The sequence below is a fragment of the Triturus cristatus genome, chromosome 8, assembly GCF_964204655.1.
Source record: "Triturus cristatus chromosome 8, aTriCri1.1, whole genome shotgun sequence".
NCBI lineage: Eukaryota > Metazoa > Chordata > Amphibia > Caudata > Salamandridae > Triturus > Triturus cristatus.
The window spans coordinates 456,882,959-456,903,466 of NC_140591.1; the positions used below are offsets into that span (position 1 = coordinate 456,882,959).

General features: G+C 45.6%; 1 protein-coding gene across 1 annotated transcript in view; it reads left to right on the plus strand.

Annotated features, from left to right (window-relative positions):
* The window catches only part of RB1 (RB transcriptional corepressor 1), a 1,278,597-nt gene that overhangs the window by 1,138,200 nt on the left and 119,889 nt on the right, over positions 1–20,508 (plus strand). The window contains exon 24 of the mRNA XM_085621884.1: positions 14,709–14,739. Coding sequence (XP_085478010.1) covers positions 14,709–14,739 — 31 coding nt within the window. The remainder of the gene's footprint in view (positions 1–14,708; positions 14,740–20,508) is intronic.

Below are 20,508 nucleotides of genomic sequence, written 5' to 3' on the forward strand. Positions count from 1 at the left end.
CCTGCTGGTGGACCATACAAGATGGCATATGCGGTCTCTGCAATGGGACCTGAAGTTCCAGTGGGCACAACATCATGGGAATCTGTCCCATTGCGTCCAGATCTCGGAGGGCACTGCACACCAATTGCAATGGTGGCTCACGAACCAGGATTGGGTCGGCAGCAGATCCCTCTCACTTCACCAACCAGAGTTCACAGTGGTGACCGATGCATCACTTCTGGGATGGGGCGGCCACATGGGGGAGGCGGAGATCAGAGGCCTCTGGTCTCCGGCGGAGTCCAGGCTCCACATCGACCTTCTGGAGCTTCGGGCGATTCATCTTGCACTCAAAGCATTCCTTCCCTCTGTCCGGGAAAGAGTGGTGCAGGTGCTCACGGACAACACCACCGCCATGTGGTACTGCAACAAACAAGGCGGGTGTGGTCGTGGACCCTATGTCAGGAGGCCCTCCACCTCTGGACATAGCTGGAACATAAGAGCATATAACTGGTGATTCAACGCCTGGCAGGTTCCCTGAACGCCGAAGGACGAACTCAGCCACAGCTTGCATGATGGTTCACGAATGGCGTCTTCACTCGGAGGTGGTGCTAGGTCTCTTTAGGCAGTGGGGAGACCCTTAGTTAGATCTATTCGCCACCGAAGAGAACGTGCAATGTCTGCAGTTTTGTGCATTGGAATTTGCAAGGCGGCACTCGCTAGGCAACGCTTTTCGTCACGAGTGGAGTTGCGGTCTTCTATACACCTTTCCGCCTATACCACTTCTGCCCAGAGTGCTGAAGAAGATCAAGCGCGACCGGTCCTAAGTCATTCTTGTGGCTCCGGATTGGGCAGGAAGAGTCTGTTATCCCAAGCTGCTCAACATGGCCATCAATCCTCCGATCAGACTGCTTCTTCGGGAGTATCTTCTGTCGCAGCAACAGGGGACGGTCCTCCACCCGAACCTCTCCAGCCTCCGCCTCCTTGCGTGGGGATTGAGCGGCTGCAGTTGATGTCGTTTGACCTGCCTTCTGAAATCTGTGACGTTATCTTGGCAGCCAGGCGTCCCTCCACTAAGACGGTGTCCGTCTGCTGATGGAACAAATTTGTGGCATGGTGCACAGCAAAGGCTGTTGATCCCCTTTCCGCCCTGCTTTCTGAGGTTCTCTTGTTCCTCCTTTCTTTGGCCCAGCAGGGCTCTGCTCTGGGCACTCTAAAGGGCTACCTCTCAGCCATTTAAGCCTTCCTTAGGCTTCCTGATCAGCCTTCTCTTTTCAAATACCCTGTTGTAAATAGATTCCTTAAGGGCATTACTCATCTTTTTCCACCTGTTCCCTTTGTAATGCCTTAGTGGGACTTGAACTTGGTTCTCACCTACCTCATGTGCGCTCCCTTTGAGTCGCTACATAACTGTCCTCTCAGACTTCTCACTTTGAAAACCGCCTTTCTGGTGGCCATCACCTCTGCATGCAGGGTGAGTGAGCTACAAGCTCTTTCTTCCAAGCCTCCCTTTCTGCCTGTCCATCCGGACAAGGTTGTCCTTCGAACTAGACCTTCCTTTCTTCCCAAGGTGGTTACTTCTTTCCACGTTGGCCAAACGTCACTTTGCCCACCTTCTTTCCGCCTCCCCATCCTTCAAAAAAGGAAGAGAGGCTCAACCGTCTGGATCCAAAACGTGCGCTTTCCTTCTACTTGGATCGCACCAAACCATTCCGGGTGGACGGCCAGCTCTTTTTTGGTTACGTGGCCACCAAGAAAGGCCAGGTCGTGCATAAACGGATCATCTCCAGGTGGGTCGTTCTGGGCATCAATGCTTGCTATTCCAGCCACCACTGCTTTGGGATGTGTGGTAAATAATTTAATTACCGGTACTTAATTTGATGCGGAAAATTAATAAGAATAGCTCAGAAAATAAGAGGCAGAATCCGTGGTATTAGAGGTTCGGAACGGGCTTTATTCCTATACAAAGGAACATAATTCGAATTATGGGCCTTCTATTCCATCACCACGAAAGTTCAGGAAGGAAGGAACAATACATTATTGACAGGTAATCATTTTTATAGAAAAGGCATTACAGTAAAACAGATGCAGGAGGCGTAACAGTTGATAACAGAGATAAAGGCATACATGCGTAACTAAAATGGGTGTAACTAGGCGTAACTAAAGAACGTCATTAGGTATGATGTCACAAATGGGTGGTTCCATGAAAGAATTTCGCAATGTCAGCAAGAATACTTGGCAGAGATGCGCGCGCAGCAGCATGACGTGTGAGTTGACGTGCAACTAGGGGGAGAATGGGACTTGACATTTAGCTCTACATGTGGAGACAAAAGTCTGGGGTTATGTCAACCTAATCCCAAATCATATCTAATATCCTATGTTTAAAGAACTGTGTTATCCAAAAAGAGAGGTCTCTTAGGATAGAATCTTATTCTATACTGACTATACTGACTGTTAGTGCGTGTACAAGCGTCTAAGTGTCTACACTAGATGCGAGGGGGTAGGAATATTCCATGGTAACAGGGCTATGAATTACTTGCATGAGGGCAGCGAGGCCTGGCCCCTTTGCACGGTAGCTGGAGGAATGTTTACTTAAACTGCTAGAAAGGAATGCATCGGATGAGGAGCGAAGGAGATAATCTCGAAGGTGAAATACAGTTTTTGGCAGGCGACGGGCTGGATCAGGCACCGTTAGCCGCGCAGGGAGTAAGACAAAGTTCATGGTCACAGATGCAGGCTCAGACTGGAGCTTTCAGAGGCAGAAGGCAAGAAAAGGCTTGGTGGCAGAATCAGGGCCTACTCGCCTGAATCTGTAGAAATGTGGGAAGTGAACCATATAAAGCCGGTGGCCTTTTATACTTAGGAATAGAATATCCGGCCCATTCATGGCGGATCTGAAAGAGGACATGTTGACGGTGGACGCACATGTATTTGCGTCTTCATAACTGGAACTGGAGGGAACATACATGTACTTGTGACTTATACATGAAACCGTTGGGGTCCAAGATAGGGGACATAACCGACCATAAAAATCCATATTTCCACATTCCCTCCTTGTCCCCTACTTGCCCTTAGGAGATATCAATCTTCATCAATCCATCGATCTGTTCATATAACATCATTTGTTCTTCTTGCTTCTTCCGGGATCTTGAACGAAAACTTGGATGTGGGATACACGAGGTGGCACACAGACCACAAATCGCTGGCCCACATTGTAGACATAAGCAGCAACTGAATAGTATGAGAAAGCCAATACCTAGGAAGGATAGAATTCTCCATCCCCAGGCTGACAACACGCCCCAGAACCAACCGGACCAAGTCCAGGTGCCTGGACTCTGGTGTATCTGGCTTACAATCTTATGAAGGCGGGTTATGGCTTTATATACTGACGGTGAATTTTCTGGTATGAAAATGCAACAACTTGATCCGATGACCCTACAAGCTCCGCCCCTATCGGCCAGGATGACGTCAAGGACAAGACGATTCTGAAGCACAACAATCCGCATAGCAGACTGCTCTTCTGTTAAATTGCCTAAGGCGGAAATAGTTTCGTTCACTACTGCTTCGAGGGTTCTGGTTAATCTACGTATTAGCTTACTATTAGTAACTGTACCTATATAAGGAAAGAAACCTTTATTGAAATCTGTGTATTTTTCCCATGCTGTTTCAGTGTAATCGACGATTGGGAGATCTCTCTGCTGTCTATTGTGTACTAAATGAGTATTTCTATGATAATCAGGAGGAGCTAAGAAAACAGGTGGTAGGAGGAATGCTATATAACAGGTACCATCCCAATCTAGAGGTAGGCGTATATATGCGGTCTGGCCACATATAAAGTAGGAATGACGAGAAGCTCTAAATGTAGACTTGCCTTGATCACTAAATTTTATCACAGTGGTGCATTTACTATGGCCCATGTGTATGGAGCCATTCTTTCTTATACATAGTTCCCCTTTTACTGGGAATACCGACATGGCGGGCAATATGGGTGTAGCTTCAGATTCAACGTTCAGGATCATGAGGTTAAGTGTAAAATTACCTAATCCATATACTTCATTTTCTAGATCAGTTCCTGTTCTTTTGGGAAGTCCCTCCTTGTTAGGGTAGCAGACCTTAAGCAAAACTAAGTTCAGGTTTCCCCATACCCAGTTGTCTTGATAAACTGCGGAATTCGAGTCTAGGGAATTGATCAAACTAAACCATGCTCCACAGGAGCCATTGTGTGTGAACGGATAGGGAAAGAGGGGCAAAACTCCCTTATAGTTCTGATAGGGAGGGAGTCGGCCACATATCCAACAATTTGTAGCATTGCTAGTTTGATGGGAATGATGTAACATACTAATAAAAGTGTTGTTGCGCAGCGCAAATCTATATGACAACTCATGCGGGGGTAATTCACTAAAAGAATGTTCAGCAGTAACATTGTAAACATGTTTAGAAATAGGATAATATATGTGCAACAATATACTTGCAGTGATTATTAAAAGACATAAGAAAAACAAAATTAACAACGTCACTGTGCAATGACTACGCAGTGATTTACAGTACGCATGTTTTTTCAACTGCATTTGATTATTTCTTTCTCTATTCCGGTCCAGAGGATACATGTCAGAGACAAATTCAACCGATTCACCTTGGAGAGGACTTAAACAATCAAATTGTCTGACTGACTGGACCTCAATTTTAGTCTATATAGTTCTGAGTTCGATTTCTCAACCAAAGGGAGCTTTGAGTCTGTCTTTGAGGAAATACAGGGTTTAGTCTCTATATCGGATGGTAGTCCATAAAATTTCTTGATATGACTCGAGTGTATCCAACCTTTGCGACCTTCGATCTTCACGGCTGTCCTCGTGGTGAGCAGTACAAGTTGAGGCGATTTCCACCTAGGATCCAGCTGAGTCTTCCGGTCAAAATTACGCACTAACACCAGGTCCCCGGGAACTACGTCATGGGGTTTCACCTCGGTGTTGTCGGGAAAGGCTGCAGCTACCTGTGAACGACCAGATTGTAGTGCAGACATCAAGGAAGCCAGGTAATCTGTCAGCATATTACAGTCAACGTCAGTTATTTTACGAGGTATAGGCGTCCCCCACATATTTGGTGGTCTACCGAAGATCACCTCATACGGGGATAGCCCTGTTCGAGAGTGCGCTACCATTCTCATGTAAAAGAGTGCAACTGGTAAGGCTACTACCCAATCGACACCTTTCTGTCTACATATTTTGGACAATCTAATTTTCAGAGTTTGATTATGTCGTTCCACGAGACCTGCTGCCTCGGGGTGTCGGACACAGTGAAATCTCCATTGATAGCCTAACAAAAGTGAAACGTGTTTCATTAGTTCGGATGAGAACGGCTGGCCGTTATCTGAGTAGACAACACGTGGTAAACTGTACCGTGGGAAGAATTCTCGAACTAACTGTTTGGCAGTAGTCGGGGCAGTGTAATCTGAAACCGGGTATGCCTCTGTCCAACGGGAAAGAGCACAGACAACTACAAGAACATATTTGAATCCTCGACATCGTTCCATCTGGATATAATCCATCTGGAGGACTTCAAAAGGGTGATCAGGAGGCTGAAATCCACCCTGTTCTACGGGAATGCTTTTACCTGGGTTAAACTGACAACAGATCATACAGGTACGAACTTTTTGTTTAGCTGCGGCTCGCAAATGTTTGTTGAACCAAATGTGTTGAATGCTGTCTAGCATAGCTTTTTCTCCTAGGTGCGCTGGACTATGTATTGTGTTAATGATGACTTGGACCATTGAGTCGGGAAGAAACCATATAGATTTTTCCTTCGTCATCCATCCCTGATCCGTTTGGATCCCTCCTAATTCAGTCCATTTCTTTATTTCATCTGGTGTAGCATGTGTCTGTATGTCAATTACGTCAAGAGCGGGATCCTTAACCGTCATGCAATGTGTTGGTGTCAGAACTATTGTCTTTGTCATGTCAGACATGTGAGTTTGAGCAGTCTGTTTAGCTGTTCTATCAGCTAGATCATTGCCTTGGGAAATGATATCAGTAACTTTCGTATGAGCTTTACATTTCATAATTGATATTGCAGTAGGTAGATGTATTGCATCTAATAAGGCATGAATGAGGGGTCCGTGCTGAATGTGGGCACCGTGAGAAGTTAAATAACCTCTCTCTCGCCACAGCACGCCGAAGTCATGTACAACTCCGAATGCATAACGTGAATCAGTGTATATGTTGACTTTATTTGTGGCTTGAATACAGGCTTGTGTCAGAGCGATGAGCTCTGCTGCTTGAACTGACAAGGTATTTATGCAATATGTTTCAATGACTTCAGTGTCTGTTGTGACTGCATACGCGGCCACTAGCTCTCCTGTACTTGTTCTCATACATGAACCATCTACATACAACGTCAGGTCTGGATCTGTCAATGGGACGTCTGTTAAGTCTTGTCTGGGTTTCGTCGTGATAGTAATAACTTCAATACAATCATGTGCTAGTGGGTCTGTTCCGTTTACTGGCAAAAGTGTGGCAGGATTTAACGTATTACAACGTCTGATTTCTATATGTGGCTGAAACAATGTTAATTCGTAACCGGTAAGTCTTGCTATAGTCAAGTGTTGTGTTTGCGTTCGGTTCACAAGAACCTCTACTGCGTGTGGTACTTGTACTGTCAATGGATGTCCTAATACTATGGCATCGCTTTGTCTGATTGCTAAAGCTGTCGCTGCCACTGATTTCAGGCACGCAGGCAGAGCCTGAGCTACTGGATCTAATGTACTAGAGAAATAAGCACATGGTCTATGTGATCCTGCTTGTTCCTGTGTGAGTACTGACAAGGCAGTACCTTCGCGTTCTGTAACAAAGAGCGTAAAATGTTTATTGTAACATGGTGTTGCTAAAACAGGTGCTTGACATAAAGCTTTCTTTAGGCTTTCAAAAGCTTGTGTATGTTCCTGAGTCCAAGGGAGGACAGTCGATGTGGCCGCCTCCTGTGTTGTCAACTGAATGAGTGGTTTTGCTAGAAATGCATACTGAGGGATCCACTGCCTACAATATGAAGTGAGGCCTATAAAAGCCCGTACCTCCTTTTGTGTCTTGGGTATTGGCATGTTAGCAATTAACTGGATGCGATCTGACGTAAGCTGCCTTCCCTCCTTGGACAGCGAGTGCCCAAGGTAAACAACTCGCTGGACACAGAATTGCAGCTTAGAAGGGGACACCTTGTGCCCCTTTTCGGCCAAAAATTGTAAAACCGTCAGTGAAGCTTTTTCACATTCAGGTTCGCTTCTAGCGGTGATCAGCAGATCATCGACATATTGAAGCAGGGCAGTGTTGACTGGCATGTGGATACTGTCAAGTTCTCGTTTCAGTGCTTGGCTATAGATGCTGGGGCTTTCTGTGAATCCTTGAGGTGCGCGTGTGAATTTAAAGCTTCGTCCATTTAAACTAAATCCGAACAAGTATTGGCTTTCCGGATCTATTGGGACGCTGAAAAAGGCATTCTTGAGATCAATTACAGTAAAGAATGTTGCTTCGGAATCAATGGCTGTCAGTAATGAAGAAATGTCTGGAACTACGGGGTATTGTGGTACAATACATTTATTTAATTCGCGCAGATCAATAACCAATCGATATACTGGCGGGGCTTTTGGATCAGTTCGTTTAAGAATCGGAATTATCGGGGAATTACATACATTGGAGTCGGTTTCCACAACCACTCCTTGGGTAATAAGCTCGTCAACAATTTGCAGTAAAGCCACTACAGCATCTGGGGGTAACTTGTATTGTCGCATTCGTGGTAGTACCACTCCTGTCTTTAGTGTGACTCGATATGGTGTAATGTTCATACAACCAACATCTGTAGGGCTTTGTGCCCATAAATGTGTGGGTAAAGTCTGCAGTCGGTGATCCATGTCTCGGGACACATAGTGCCCTTTGAAATCTCGTAAAAACAATCTTACTCCTTCCGGAGAACAACATATTATAGCTCCTAGAGCTTTCAATGTTTTTATACCTAACAAGTTTTCTGGACATGATTTAGTAAGCAATAAATCTGTAGTTCGTGTCAAGGGACCAATCGTAAGTGGAAGAGGCTGTGACACTTCGTTAATGATAGGTTTTCCTGAAAAACCAAGGGAAATATTCTGTGAGCCTGAGAGGGGTGCCCCTGGAACTTCACTACGTTTTATGGTTGTTCGGCTTGCCCCTGTATCAAGTAAAAATTTTCTATTTTGGCCTAATAGTTCACTGTGTACATAAGGTCCTTCTTGATCTACAGGGACCTCGATAAGGGGTAAACCAACTTCCCTCTCTAGGCTGTTTCATGAGTATCGTTGATAATCAGGGTAGTCATACTGTGCGGTCTGGTACATCTGTCGTGTCGTTGTTGGTGTGGCAGCAATAGGCTGCGGTGGTGGAGCTGGCATAGACTGTTGCGGAGCTGGCATGGCCTGTGCATGCTGCGGGGCTCCTTGTTGGTTCTGATCCTGTCTAAGTGGCCGTGGTCTTTCTTTTGTATTACCTATGGCGATATTATGTTTTAAAACCGGACAGTCGTGTACATAATGACCTGGCTGTTTACAATAGTTGCATGTCCCTTTTACAGAACCTGCTGAAACACTGGACTGTGTTATTCCCTTTTTATGACCGTCAGCTGGAACTGTCTGGGAAACTAGCATTTTCATTTTCGTGTCTTTCATGCGTCTTTGTTCATGTTCTTGTTCCTCTCTAATTCTATTGTGATGGTACTGTAGCATTTGTAACATTTGTGACGGAGTGTTACCTTGCCAGGTACTCTCGAATTTCAATACTCTATTCTTAACTTGGGGCAAGGCATTTTCAACTAATTTTGTCACAAACAGATGTGGATACGATTCGCTACTTGCTTTTATTCCACTATTTATACCAAAACATTTTTCGAATCGGGCATAAAAGTCACTAGTGTCTTCATCTTGCTTTTGTTTACAGGCTGAGATTGCACCCCAGTCTTCCTTTTTCGTAGTTAATAAACGTGGCAGTACCTGTACTAATAAACCTGGTAGTATTTTGGTCTTTTCCCCAAGCCCTAAAACTGGACCTCGAGCTGTTTCTTCGTTTTCTAATGCTGTCCAATCTATCTTTTGGTCTCCCACCTCCCAATCCTTTTCTTTGAGTTTTTCATAAATGCCCGCAGGCATTAATACCTTTAATATTTTCATAATGTCGGGATAGGTATACTCTCCCATGAGCAACATGTCTTTAATTTCACGGTGGAAACCCGCTGGGTCTTTGTCATGACTGGGTACCACTTTCTTCATTTCTAATAGTTCCATTTTAGATATGGGTGTGTATACAAACACACGTTTAAACTGATTGTCATCACCTTTTATCGGGTGCACTTCGCGTAAGGGATTCTGTCTATCCATATAATACGTCGTTCTTTCCTTGATGGGCAGTGAGACATGTTCGGGGCATACAAAAAGAATGTACTGCTTTCTGGATTCTAGTATTTCTCTAATTAACTCAGTACCTGAACCTCTCCGTTTATTCGTGAGTAATTCAGTTAACATATCAGGTAAGGGACCAGGATCGGAGTGTTGGCTTTTATATAATATAAGGAGTTGTTGACTCATGTAGATACCAGCTAAACGCTGTTCATCTGGGGTGAGGTTCAAAAACGTGTGTGCTAGTGTATCATCATTATATTTTCCGGGACTGTCAACCCAATGAACGGCTGACCTGGCTAATTCTTGTTCGTCCATAGAATCGAGTATATGATAACCCCTTCGTTCTCGGAGTAATTTGTCAGCGGCTTGGAACGAATGTTCGGGGGACCTTATATTTATTATAGGGGTTTGGAAATTTCTGTTATTTTCTGGACGTATCGGACGTATCGGATCAGTAAAGCATCTAGTATTATTACAAGACCTTCCTCTACCTACATAGGCCATGGTTTCTAACTGTCCTGTGGGCAGTTCTAATTCTTCCTCCTCCTCGTTTTGTTCAGGCTGGTCTACCGCCAATCTTTCTTCGTGTATTCGTTCTACTTCTTTGCGGATCTTTCGGCACATAGCTACTATACTTAGTAGTTTATCATGTCTCCCCTCTGATATATTCCGACTCCATGTGGTAAGAATTCGCATTTCTTCCGGATTTACCCCTGGTCGGTCTTGATTTCTGACCACACAATTTATGAGGAAACGTAACAGTTCCCCCTGTATCTCCACTTTCTGGTACTCCATGGCTCTATTAATACTTTCAGAATCTCGCCCTGACTGGATAAAATTATATATATTTTCTAAATGTGTAGTCATTCCTGGTAGCCTCCCTAAATATATTGCAGCTCGTCGGATACGTAATGAGGCCAGCAGCATTTCATCCTTTTTGCCGGGCACAGGGTCATATCTACAATCTACTAGAAGTTCCTTAAGCATGTCGGGAGTTACTAGTTTGGGCGTGCGTTGGTGGGCTAATTCTTGAAAGGAAAGTTTATTTACTCTGGGTGGCGTGGAAAAAATGTTTGTTGTACCTCCTGTAGCACCGCCTGGGGTGCTGGATGTGAAAGGATTCGTTGAACGTGATATAGCAACCATAGGTGTGGGTACAGCTGTAGAAACAGATGTGCTTGCCGGAACTTGTATCGGAGTTTGTTGTTGTGGAGGTACAGACGGAGGGTCTTGGCGTTGAACCCCCTCGGCAGGCGGTCTATGTGGTGCAGTATTAGCATACTCGGGAGCTGCGTCGTCTAAATAAGAGGAAAGAAAAACATCTTCTGCGGTTCTGGGATGCCCTTTGGGATGTGATTTTATCGGAAACAACGGAGGTGGCAAGTCTTTTGGTATCTCCGGAGTAGCCTTAGGTAACCCTTCGGCCAGAAGAGGATACATACCATTCATAAGGGCATTTCTTTGTCTGTCTACTTGTTCTGCTTTTGCTCGGGTACCTTCTTCAATTAATAGATTTTCTCGGACTTTATTTGAATTCTCCTTACTCTTCTCTTCCTGTCTGCGTGCTTTTTCTGTACGTCTATACGATTCTTTACGCCATAATTCAATGGCATCTTTCTGTGATTGTCTAGCTTTCTTTTTCCATAATTCTTCCTCTACTTTCATGATGCAATCTGCATCCCAGGTCCCAGCTGCGGGCCACCTCTGACTTTCTGGTAATTCCTTGGTGTAGTCTACCCATAAATCAAGAAATAATATGGCGTCTAGGCCATGTTTATGATACATGAAGTACCCTGGAGTGTCCCTAGGAGGAATGGGAACAGCTTCTTCGAGTACCCCTTTTCTAGTTTTGATCTGTCTTAATTTGGAAAAGAGCGGCATATTGAGAACTGATCTGATACCTAATTTTGAACACGTTTAATACAACAAAACACAATAATGAACAGTCATTCACACCACAATATGCAGAACGTATTTAAAACATTTAACATTTAACATTTAATGAACAACAATGATGGCCATTTAGGGATCTAGTCACTAAGCATAATACTCGGCACTAACTAGGTATTCTGAATTATATACTAGACATACTAGATATACTGCTAAACAGTACAGATACACTGCTGAAACAGTGCAGACCGGATTTGTGTACCCAAACCCGTCTTGACCGGCACAACCTATGTGCACGTCAGAACGCCTCCCCGGCAATGGTACTCACCGGGTAGCTCGGAACGGAAGGCCTCGGAACTGAACTTGAACTGGACTTGGACCGGACTGGACTCGACTCGATACTTCGGAACTTCGGAACTTGGTGGGCCTCTGTATACCTCGGATCTTGCTCTCTCAGCTAGGCTCTGGTCGGGATACTTCGCACTTCTCACCGCCTCGTCTGGGTGTTGATCGCAGCCTCAGTTACCCCCGCTAGGCAGGAGGGAGATACAGGAAATCCTGTGGGTACGCGTTGTTGTCCGTCCAGCTGTGGCAGGAGACCGGGCCTGCAACGCACCTCCGGCGCGTGAGATGAGAAAGTGTCCCTGTTCGGGCGCCATATATGTGGTAAATAATTTAATTACCGGTACTTAATTTGATGCGGAAAATTAATAAGAATAGCTCAGAAAATAAGAGGCAGAATCCGTGGTATTAGAGGTTCGGAACGGGCTTTATTCCTATACAAAGGAACATAATTCGAATTATGGGCCTTCTATTCCATCACCACGAAAGTTCAGGAAGGAAGGAACAATACATTATTGACAGGTAATCATTTTTATAGAAAAGGCATTACAGTAAAACAGATGCAGGAGGCGTAACAGTTGATAACAGAGATAAAGGCATACATGCGTAACTAAAATGGGTGTAACTAGGCGTAACTAAAGAACGTCATTAGGTATGATGTCACAAATGGGTGGTTCCATGAAAGAATTTCGCAATGTCAGCAAGAATACTTGGCAGAGATGCGCACGCAGCAGCATGACGTGTGAGTTGACGTGCAACTAGGGGGAGAATGGGACTTGACATTTAGCTCTACATGTGGAGACAAAAGTCTGGGGTTATGTCAACCTAATCCCAAATCATATCTAATATCCTATGTTTAAAGAACTGTGTTATCCAAAAAGAGAGGTCTCTTAGGATAGAATCTTATTCTATACTGACTATACTGACTGTTAGTGCGTGTACAAGCGTCTAAGTGTCTACACTAGATGCGAGGGGGTAGGAATATTCCATGGTAACAGGGCTATGAATTACTTGCATGAGGGCAGCGAGGCCTGGCCCCTTTGCACGGTAGCTGGAGGAATGTTTACTTAAACTGCTAGAAAGGAATGCATCGGATGAGGAGCGAAGGAGATAATCTCGAAGGTGAAATACAGTTTTTGGCAGGCGACGGGCTGGATCAGGCACCGTTAGCCGCGCAGGGAGTAAGACAAAGTTCATGGTCACAGATGCAGGCTCAGACTGGAGCTTTCAGAGGCAGAAGGCAAGAAAAGGCTTGGTGGCAGAATCAGGGCCTACTCGCCTGAATCTGTAGAAATGTGGGAAGTGAACCATATAAAGCCGGTGGCCTTTTATACTTAGGAATAGAATATCCGGCCCATTCATGGCGGATCTGAAAGAGGACATGTTGACGGTGGACGCACATGTATTTGCGTCTTCATAACTGGAACTGGAGGGAACATACATGTACTTGTGACTTATACATGAAACCGTTGGGGTCCAAGATAGGGGACATAACCGACCATAAAAATCCATATTTCCACAGATGGGGAGTCCCCCTTAATGACATCTGTCAGGCAGCTACGTGGACATTGCCGCACACGTTCACCAAACACTACTGCCTGGACAGCCAAGTTCGGAGAGACAGCTTCTTTGGCTGTTCTGTTCTCCAGGACTTTCTGGTGTGAACTTAGTTCGCAGACCCCCCTCCAAGGTTTGTATTGCTGGGGTATCTGTTCTAAGGTAGGGAATCTATAACTAACTGTTTCTTTCAGATGAACAAGTTACTTACCTTCGGTAACAATATATCTGTTAGAAACATAGGTTAGTTATAGATCCCTTACCGCCCCACCCATCCTCCCCGTTCTGCGAACTGACTTCTAGGGTTAAGGACTTCCTTTCAGGGCCTTAGTTTTGTGCATCGGTCCGTTTCTTGCATGGCTCTGCACTTCAGGTGTGGAAAGTCGTGTACAGAACTGACGTCAGTGCCCGAGGGCAGCGTCTATGTAGCTACTGCAATGTCATCCCGGCGACCACGACCATGAACGTGGAGTCAACCGACGCGCAGCGGTACTGCTGACGAAAAGCTTTCTGGATCCAGTCTGACGCCTGGGGGTAATTCTAAGGTAAGGAATCTATAACTAACCTATGTTTCTTACAGATATATCGTTACTGAAGGTAAGTAACTTGTTCATGCTTAAAATTCACTTTCCAAATCCAAAGAGTACATCATGCTGCAAAGCTAGTAAGACGCACTATAATCAGCTGATAACATTTGTGTGGGTGCAGAGCTGAGAAGGTACTTGCCTTTGTGATGGGCCATGAAAAGGCACCTATGGGACATTTACACCACCTTCAGATGCACGATTGGGTAATCTAATATTGCAGTCATGGAAATGTTGCACTTTGGCATATAACAAACTCTTAAATGCTTCATAAAATGATATTTTAAACATAGCAATATAGTGCACTAGTCTACTGCCTAAATAGAAATGTCACATTAGCAAGTGAACATGGTAATGGAATAGAATATATACTGATAAAGAAGTGCGAGGAAACATTATACAGCTGGTGTGTGTGTTTACATGCATACATCCATTGCAGTTACTCCTTTACCTGCTCTTTGCTCAAGAAAGTTTGTACTGTTGCTCACCATACTGTACCGGTTCAGCATGTTCACTGAAAGCTAACTGTGTGTGTTCTGCCTCTTATGTTTGCTTATGAACACATGTACTGCTGTTGTTTATGTTGTACCTATTCTGTTTCTTAGGGAAGTTAGCAGTGCTGCCACTGCTGTTTTTGTTTTGTTTGCAAAAGGAAGCTTGCTCTAGTGTCTGGGCTGTATCTTTTCCATGTGTGAGGGAATCATACACCTTTGCTGCCCATTCAATACCTGAGCTCCATATGTGTTTTTAAATTAGAGAAGGTTTTGTTAGTGTTGATCACCATTTTCTTAAATGTTTGTGTTCTTCGATTGTGATGAGAACGTTGAGCTTACAGACCCACTAAAAGCATGAAGTACCATTCAGAAAAAAATATTCTATTTTTTTATTAAAACAGCAAACTTTTGTTTCCACTGAATAACGAATCATATTATGTTTTTCTGTATTCCTTGCAGGATCCTGGTTTCAATTGGTGAACAGTTTGGGGTAAGTATCAACGTTATTGACAATGTAAATGAATATGTGGAGTCCATTATGTTGAATGTCTGAAATCCATTTTAAGACTATAGCTAACTTTATCAGCCAAATAATTACATCTTCTAGATTTTCACTCAATAACATGAATGCAGACATAATTACATTGTATCATTAAACAACAAGGCTGGATTATACATCTGGAATCAGAAAGGATTTGTTCTGGGTAGAAGCACATTAACTAATATGGAGAGGTTATTCTATTTGCTACATGGCTTTGGTGAATAGGATTGTTTGCCTGCTGTTTTGTCAATGGGCATAGAGGTGCTTTTCTTGAGTTGCAAGTTTCTGTTTGTGGTACTGGTGATATTCTGGGGCGAGATATTGGTATGGATACTCTTACTCTAAGCTGAACCGATCACTATGGTCAAAATCAGGCAAGAGATCTCAATCCTAGAAGGTAAAAAGGTGTACTAGGCTATAGTCCCCATGTCCTCACTAGTGTTTGCACTGGACATCGAGCACTTATCAGATACCTGGCTACGGTTTCTAAGAATGCTAAATTCAAACCCGTACAACACAAATATTTTCATCACCCGTACCTCACCCCAGCAAGAGTGCATGGAATTGATCCCATTGTAACAGATTAATGCTCGAGATGTACCTTTTTCCTCTGTAGGAATGCTGTGTATGGTGTGGGATTCCCAGCACTGGAGAATATTTGGAACCGTATCTTGGGTGATATTAAGGTCTTGACCAGTAAGCAACTTTCAAAAGTCTCAGCAACCCCTATTGGGCCTAATGACCAGGCCAACAAGCATTTGTAATGCAATAGGTCTCGCATTTACTAGAGTTTGAGGTATTGGCATTGTAAATGACAATGCCTTTTATTTACTTGAAGCAAATCCATTTTTGTGGTAAATAAAGCTAATGGGAAGAGAGGAGAGGATGTGAGGTGTAAAACTGTGCCTTGGTACAGGAGAGGAGATGCTAGAGAGGGGGGGGTTGGACTTGGAGGTGCAGGATGAAGGGTGAAGAGGGACAGTGGGGAGGAAGCAAACAAGGGTGAGCCATCACAGAGGGAAGTGGGGAGTAAGCACACAGGGTGAGCACATGACGGAAGGAAGTGGGGAGGAAGCACACATGGGTGAGCACATCACGGAGGGAAGTGGGGAGGAAGCGCACATGGGTGAGCACATCACGGAGGGAAGTGGGGAGGAGCACACAGGGTGAGCACATGACAGAGGGAAGTGGGGAGAAAGCACACATGGGTGAGCACATCATGGAGGAAAGTGGGAGGAAGCACACAGGGTGAGCACATCACAGAGAGAATTGGGGAGGAAGCTGATAAGGGTGAGCACTTTACAGAGGGAAGTGGGGAGGAAGCACACATGGGTGAGCACATCACAGAGGGAAGTGGGGGGGAAGCACACATGGGGGAGGACATCACAGAGGGAAGTGGGGAGGAAGCACACAGGGTGAGCACATCAGGGAGGGAAGTGGGGAAGAAGCAAACAAGGGTGATCACATCACGGAGAGAAGTGGGGGGAAGCACTCAGGGTGAGCACATGACGGAGGGAAGTGGGGAGGAAGCACACATGGGTAAGCACATCACGGAGAGCATCCCTTCAGTCTCTCCCTTACAAGGGGCCCTGTTCTGTTCTGATCACATGTACAGGTCCCTTCACTGCTGAACCAGGACACAGCAGAGACACCAAGGGGATTGATTCACTCTCTTTATGCCCCCCCCCCCCACACTCCCCTTGTCCTAGCACTCTGGACACCGAGAAAGCCAGACCTAATAGTTCTGTTAACAGAAGGAGGCTTCTACAGTCATTGAAGGGGACCCTCTCCTGTCCCTCTTGTCTATCCTCTGACCGGGCTCTCTGCACCCCGAGACCTCGCCTGGAGGGGTGGAGTGCCCACCCCGTGACTGCCTGCAGTGGTACTGCTCGTCGGTGCACTCTTTCCCCCCAACTGTCTGTCACTTCCTGACGTTCTCTGTGTCAGCTGCCTGTGCACACATAGGCATTCCTCGCTGCCTAGGTGGCTGTCACAGACTCTGCTTCTCCTGGGACAGTGGGGCGGGGCGTCTTCACTGAAGGGAGTGCAGTGGTGATCTTGAGGCTGCCTGCTGTTCCACTCTTATGTGCACTCCCACCCTGTCTGCCTGTGGCTTTCAGTCCTCCTTTAGTCCTCCTCCCTGTAAACAAGGAGGCATTCCCATGTGCACACAGATATTCCCCATTCTCTAGGCGCTAGCCCCAGCTTCGGCCACTCCTGAGATACAAGGGTGCAGCGTTTCCACTGACGGGAGTGCAGCTCTGACCCAGTGGCTGTCTGTTGTGGTTCCACTCGTGAACGCCCCCTACCCCCATCTGTCTGTGACGTCCTATCCTGTATGCCTGCTGCCTGTGCACACTGAGGCATTCCTCACTCTCTAGATGCCTGTCACGCATGCGAGAGGAAACGCGAGCACTTCTACTGAAACGCGAGCACTTCTACTGAAGGGAGTGCAGCGCTGACCCTGCGGCTGTCTGTCGTGGTTCCACTCGTGGGCGACCCCTCTCCCCATCTGTCTGTGACTTCCTACCATACGTGCCTGCTGCCTGTGCACACTCAGGCATTCCTCACTCTCTAGCTGCCTGTCACTCTTGAGAGAGCAGGACAGATCACTTCCACTGCAGGGAGTGCAGCGCTGACACAGTGGCTGTCTGTTGTGGTTTCACTCGTGGGCAACCCCTTCCCCATCTGTCTGTGATTTCTTATCCTGTGTGCCTGCTGTCTGTGCACACTAAGGCATTCCTCACTCTAGCTGCCTGTCACTCCTGAGAGAGCAGGGCAGATCACTTCCACAGACGGGAGTGCAGCGCTGACCCTGCGTCTTCCTGCCGTGGGTCTCCCTCTTCCTACCTCTCTGGCCTGGCAGGGAACCCTGGCTGGCTGCAAACAGCCGCGCATGGTCACATGACGCGCGTTGTGTTCAGTCCTGGTGCACGTTGCTGAAGCATCTGGCAGGCTGCTTCAGTGCGCTTGTATGTATGGCATGGAGTCACGACAGTGCACTTCTACCTGTACAATGTGCGCTCAGAGAAATTTATGGCTGTTGTAATATACGTATATCTGCAGGCAGTACGTGTTTATACATCTCTATGAATCAACACATGTATACATCAACTCACTTTCTATAAATCTGTTATATTTTAATTTATATAAATGTACATATCTGTGCGTGTATATCAGTAAATAGATATTCACAAACAAAAAACACCAGCGAGTGGTGCGCGCACGCCACGGTGAAACATGACTTAGCGTGAAGAAACGGAAGCTGCTTGGACTGCTGCACAGTATAAAAGTTGCAGGTCAAGTGTCTCACACTGTTGGGCGTACTTTACTTCTGTGTCACACATTCTGGCTTCACTCTTTCAAGGATATTATTTCACAATTACACGTCTTGGAAGATTGGGCTAGACATTCATGCAGGAACTTCAATCTGAGTATGACTTAGCACAGCTATCACCGGCAGTACTGAGCACAACTGGTTCTCAGTCTTTAGTAGTATTGGTACACAAGGCAGTCTGCATCCTTCAGCAGGATTCTGCAGTGTATGTCATGTTCTCAGTCCTAGCGGAAGTAGACTTCCCACTCAAAGGCAGATAGTCACTGATTCCACCTCAGGTCCTCACCTTCCCATACTATGGTGTGCAAAGTTCTCTGTTCATGGAAAAGGTGAACACTGCCTCTGCTTCACCAACTGGCATCCAGTTTTTGGGGTTGTTTGCCCAAATCAGATTTTCCATTAAAATTCCAAGTTGGCACCAAACTGTTGTGGGGTTAACAGATGTAGACAAAGTGCATCTTCTTTTCAGGTGTGCCACAGTACCATGGTAATGAACTACATGGGAGGGTAACAACTCCTGTTTTTTGTATTTATTTATTTCAAACACCTTTGTGTCCAATAGAGTGTTGTTGGTGGGTTTTCCCTCTCCAGCAACAGAGCACTAGATCTGGGGGCTGAGTAGGTAGCATATTTCTTCTATATAGGTTTTCAGACATGGTTAGTTGTTTGGACACTTCATATTCAGATGTTGCTTATATCAAAAAGTAATCGCTCAGAGTTGGTGATAAACATGAAAAGCACTGTAGGGCCTTTGGAAGGGGACATGTGGCAAAGGTCCTGCACAACCAAAATGTACTGGACCTGCTAGAAAGATAACATTTGTATCTGGTTCACACATGGATACAGCATGAGGGACCGCTGACCCTTCAGCAGCTGAATTGTCCATTAATTGTAATGATTAAACCACTTTTTCTGCTGGGTACTTCTAACTGCATAGTCATCACCTTTAGAATATCCTCATACACCTGACTAGATCCAGAAGATTTGTTAGCATAGGCCCTGGATGCCAGTAGGTGGCATTGTGCAGTTCGACGTCGATCCTTCTCCACCTCAGAAGTGGCAAAAGGAGCTGCATATAGGTTCTACCCAAGAAGTTCCTTTCTTTCCATGCCTTCATATGCGTATCCGGAGCTAGCTCCTATCTTTTCTCATCAGTTTACAAGTTTTTCTTTTTAAATCTCTTTCCATTGTGCAAGGAAAAAGTGTCCCCTTCTAAAACTACAGGGTTTAAGCCTTGTAGGGACAGTCTCAAACAAATGTCTGTGAAAGATCCCATGAGGTGTGTTTTTGGTGTTGGGTTTCGGCCATGACTCCAGGTTGTGTGTGGAGTGTGCCTTGTTTCACTGGGAGGCAATCCAGGACCCCAAAGCTAAGTTGTATGTCACCGGGCACCAAGGGAACTCGCGTAAGTGCCGTTTCTGCTCAAACTCAAGGACACGACTCGTTCTCTCGTCCTGTTGTTGCGATCCAAGTTTTCAGGTAAGTCAAAAACTTAAAAGCAACACCCAGAAGTTAAAGTGGGCATCATTCCAGCCTTGCCATGTTACATCTGTGTTTCGAGGTCCCACAGTCTCTTTCCTGGTCCCCTATACAGGAAACTAATTCTGCAACTGATTATATTGCTCCTCGAATTTCTGGATCCATCGGCGACAGCACAAGGCGTTTAAGAAGGCCATGCTCCACATCAGCACCCTGGTGGCCTATTCTGGTGGGCCTTTAGGCCCAATGGATCCGCTGAGGCCTCCATTCAGATTACTGTAATCCCTCAACTCTGTACGTCCTGAACCAGCTTTGGGTTCAGGTCTAGATCTGTAGCCAACCCCATGCCCCGCATCTCAATCCACACCAGTCCTGTCATGTCGATACCGGCCCTCATACATTCTGACTCTGATAAGACAGTGCCTTTGCCAAAGAGCCACCTTCCAGTTCTCCAGCAAACGTGCATCTTCAATTCTGACCAGAGCTAACAGATTTTTGCAATGGTGGTGCTGAATTTTCTCCACACTATGTTGACCATTTTTATATGGCCCTACAACAGGCCAGTCTGCTTTATTCACAGTTGTCATTAGATGGGCAGCGGAAGTCTTAAATCCACAATTGCCTTCTGTTGAGGTAAAGGCCAACGTCCTCACAGAAGTGCATGCTGCAATCAAGATAGTCCTCAGCTGAATCCTTACTGCTTTTCACTGAGGACCTGACTGACACCCTCATTGATATTTGGACCAAACCCTGCTCTTGCCAGTAAACAGACAGGTGGCACATTGTCACAGATCTGCTCCTGGTGCCCCTGCCATTCCAAAATAGCATCCTACTCCTGAGAGCTTGGTAGTACAGGCCTTCACTAGCAGGACTAAGCTCTAATATGTCCCCCATCCCACTGG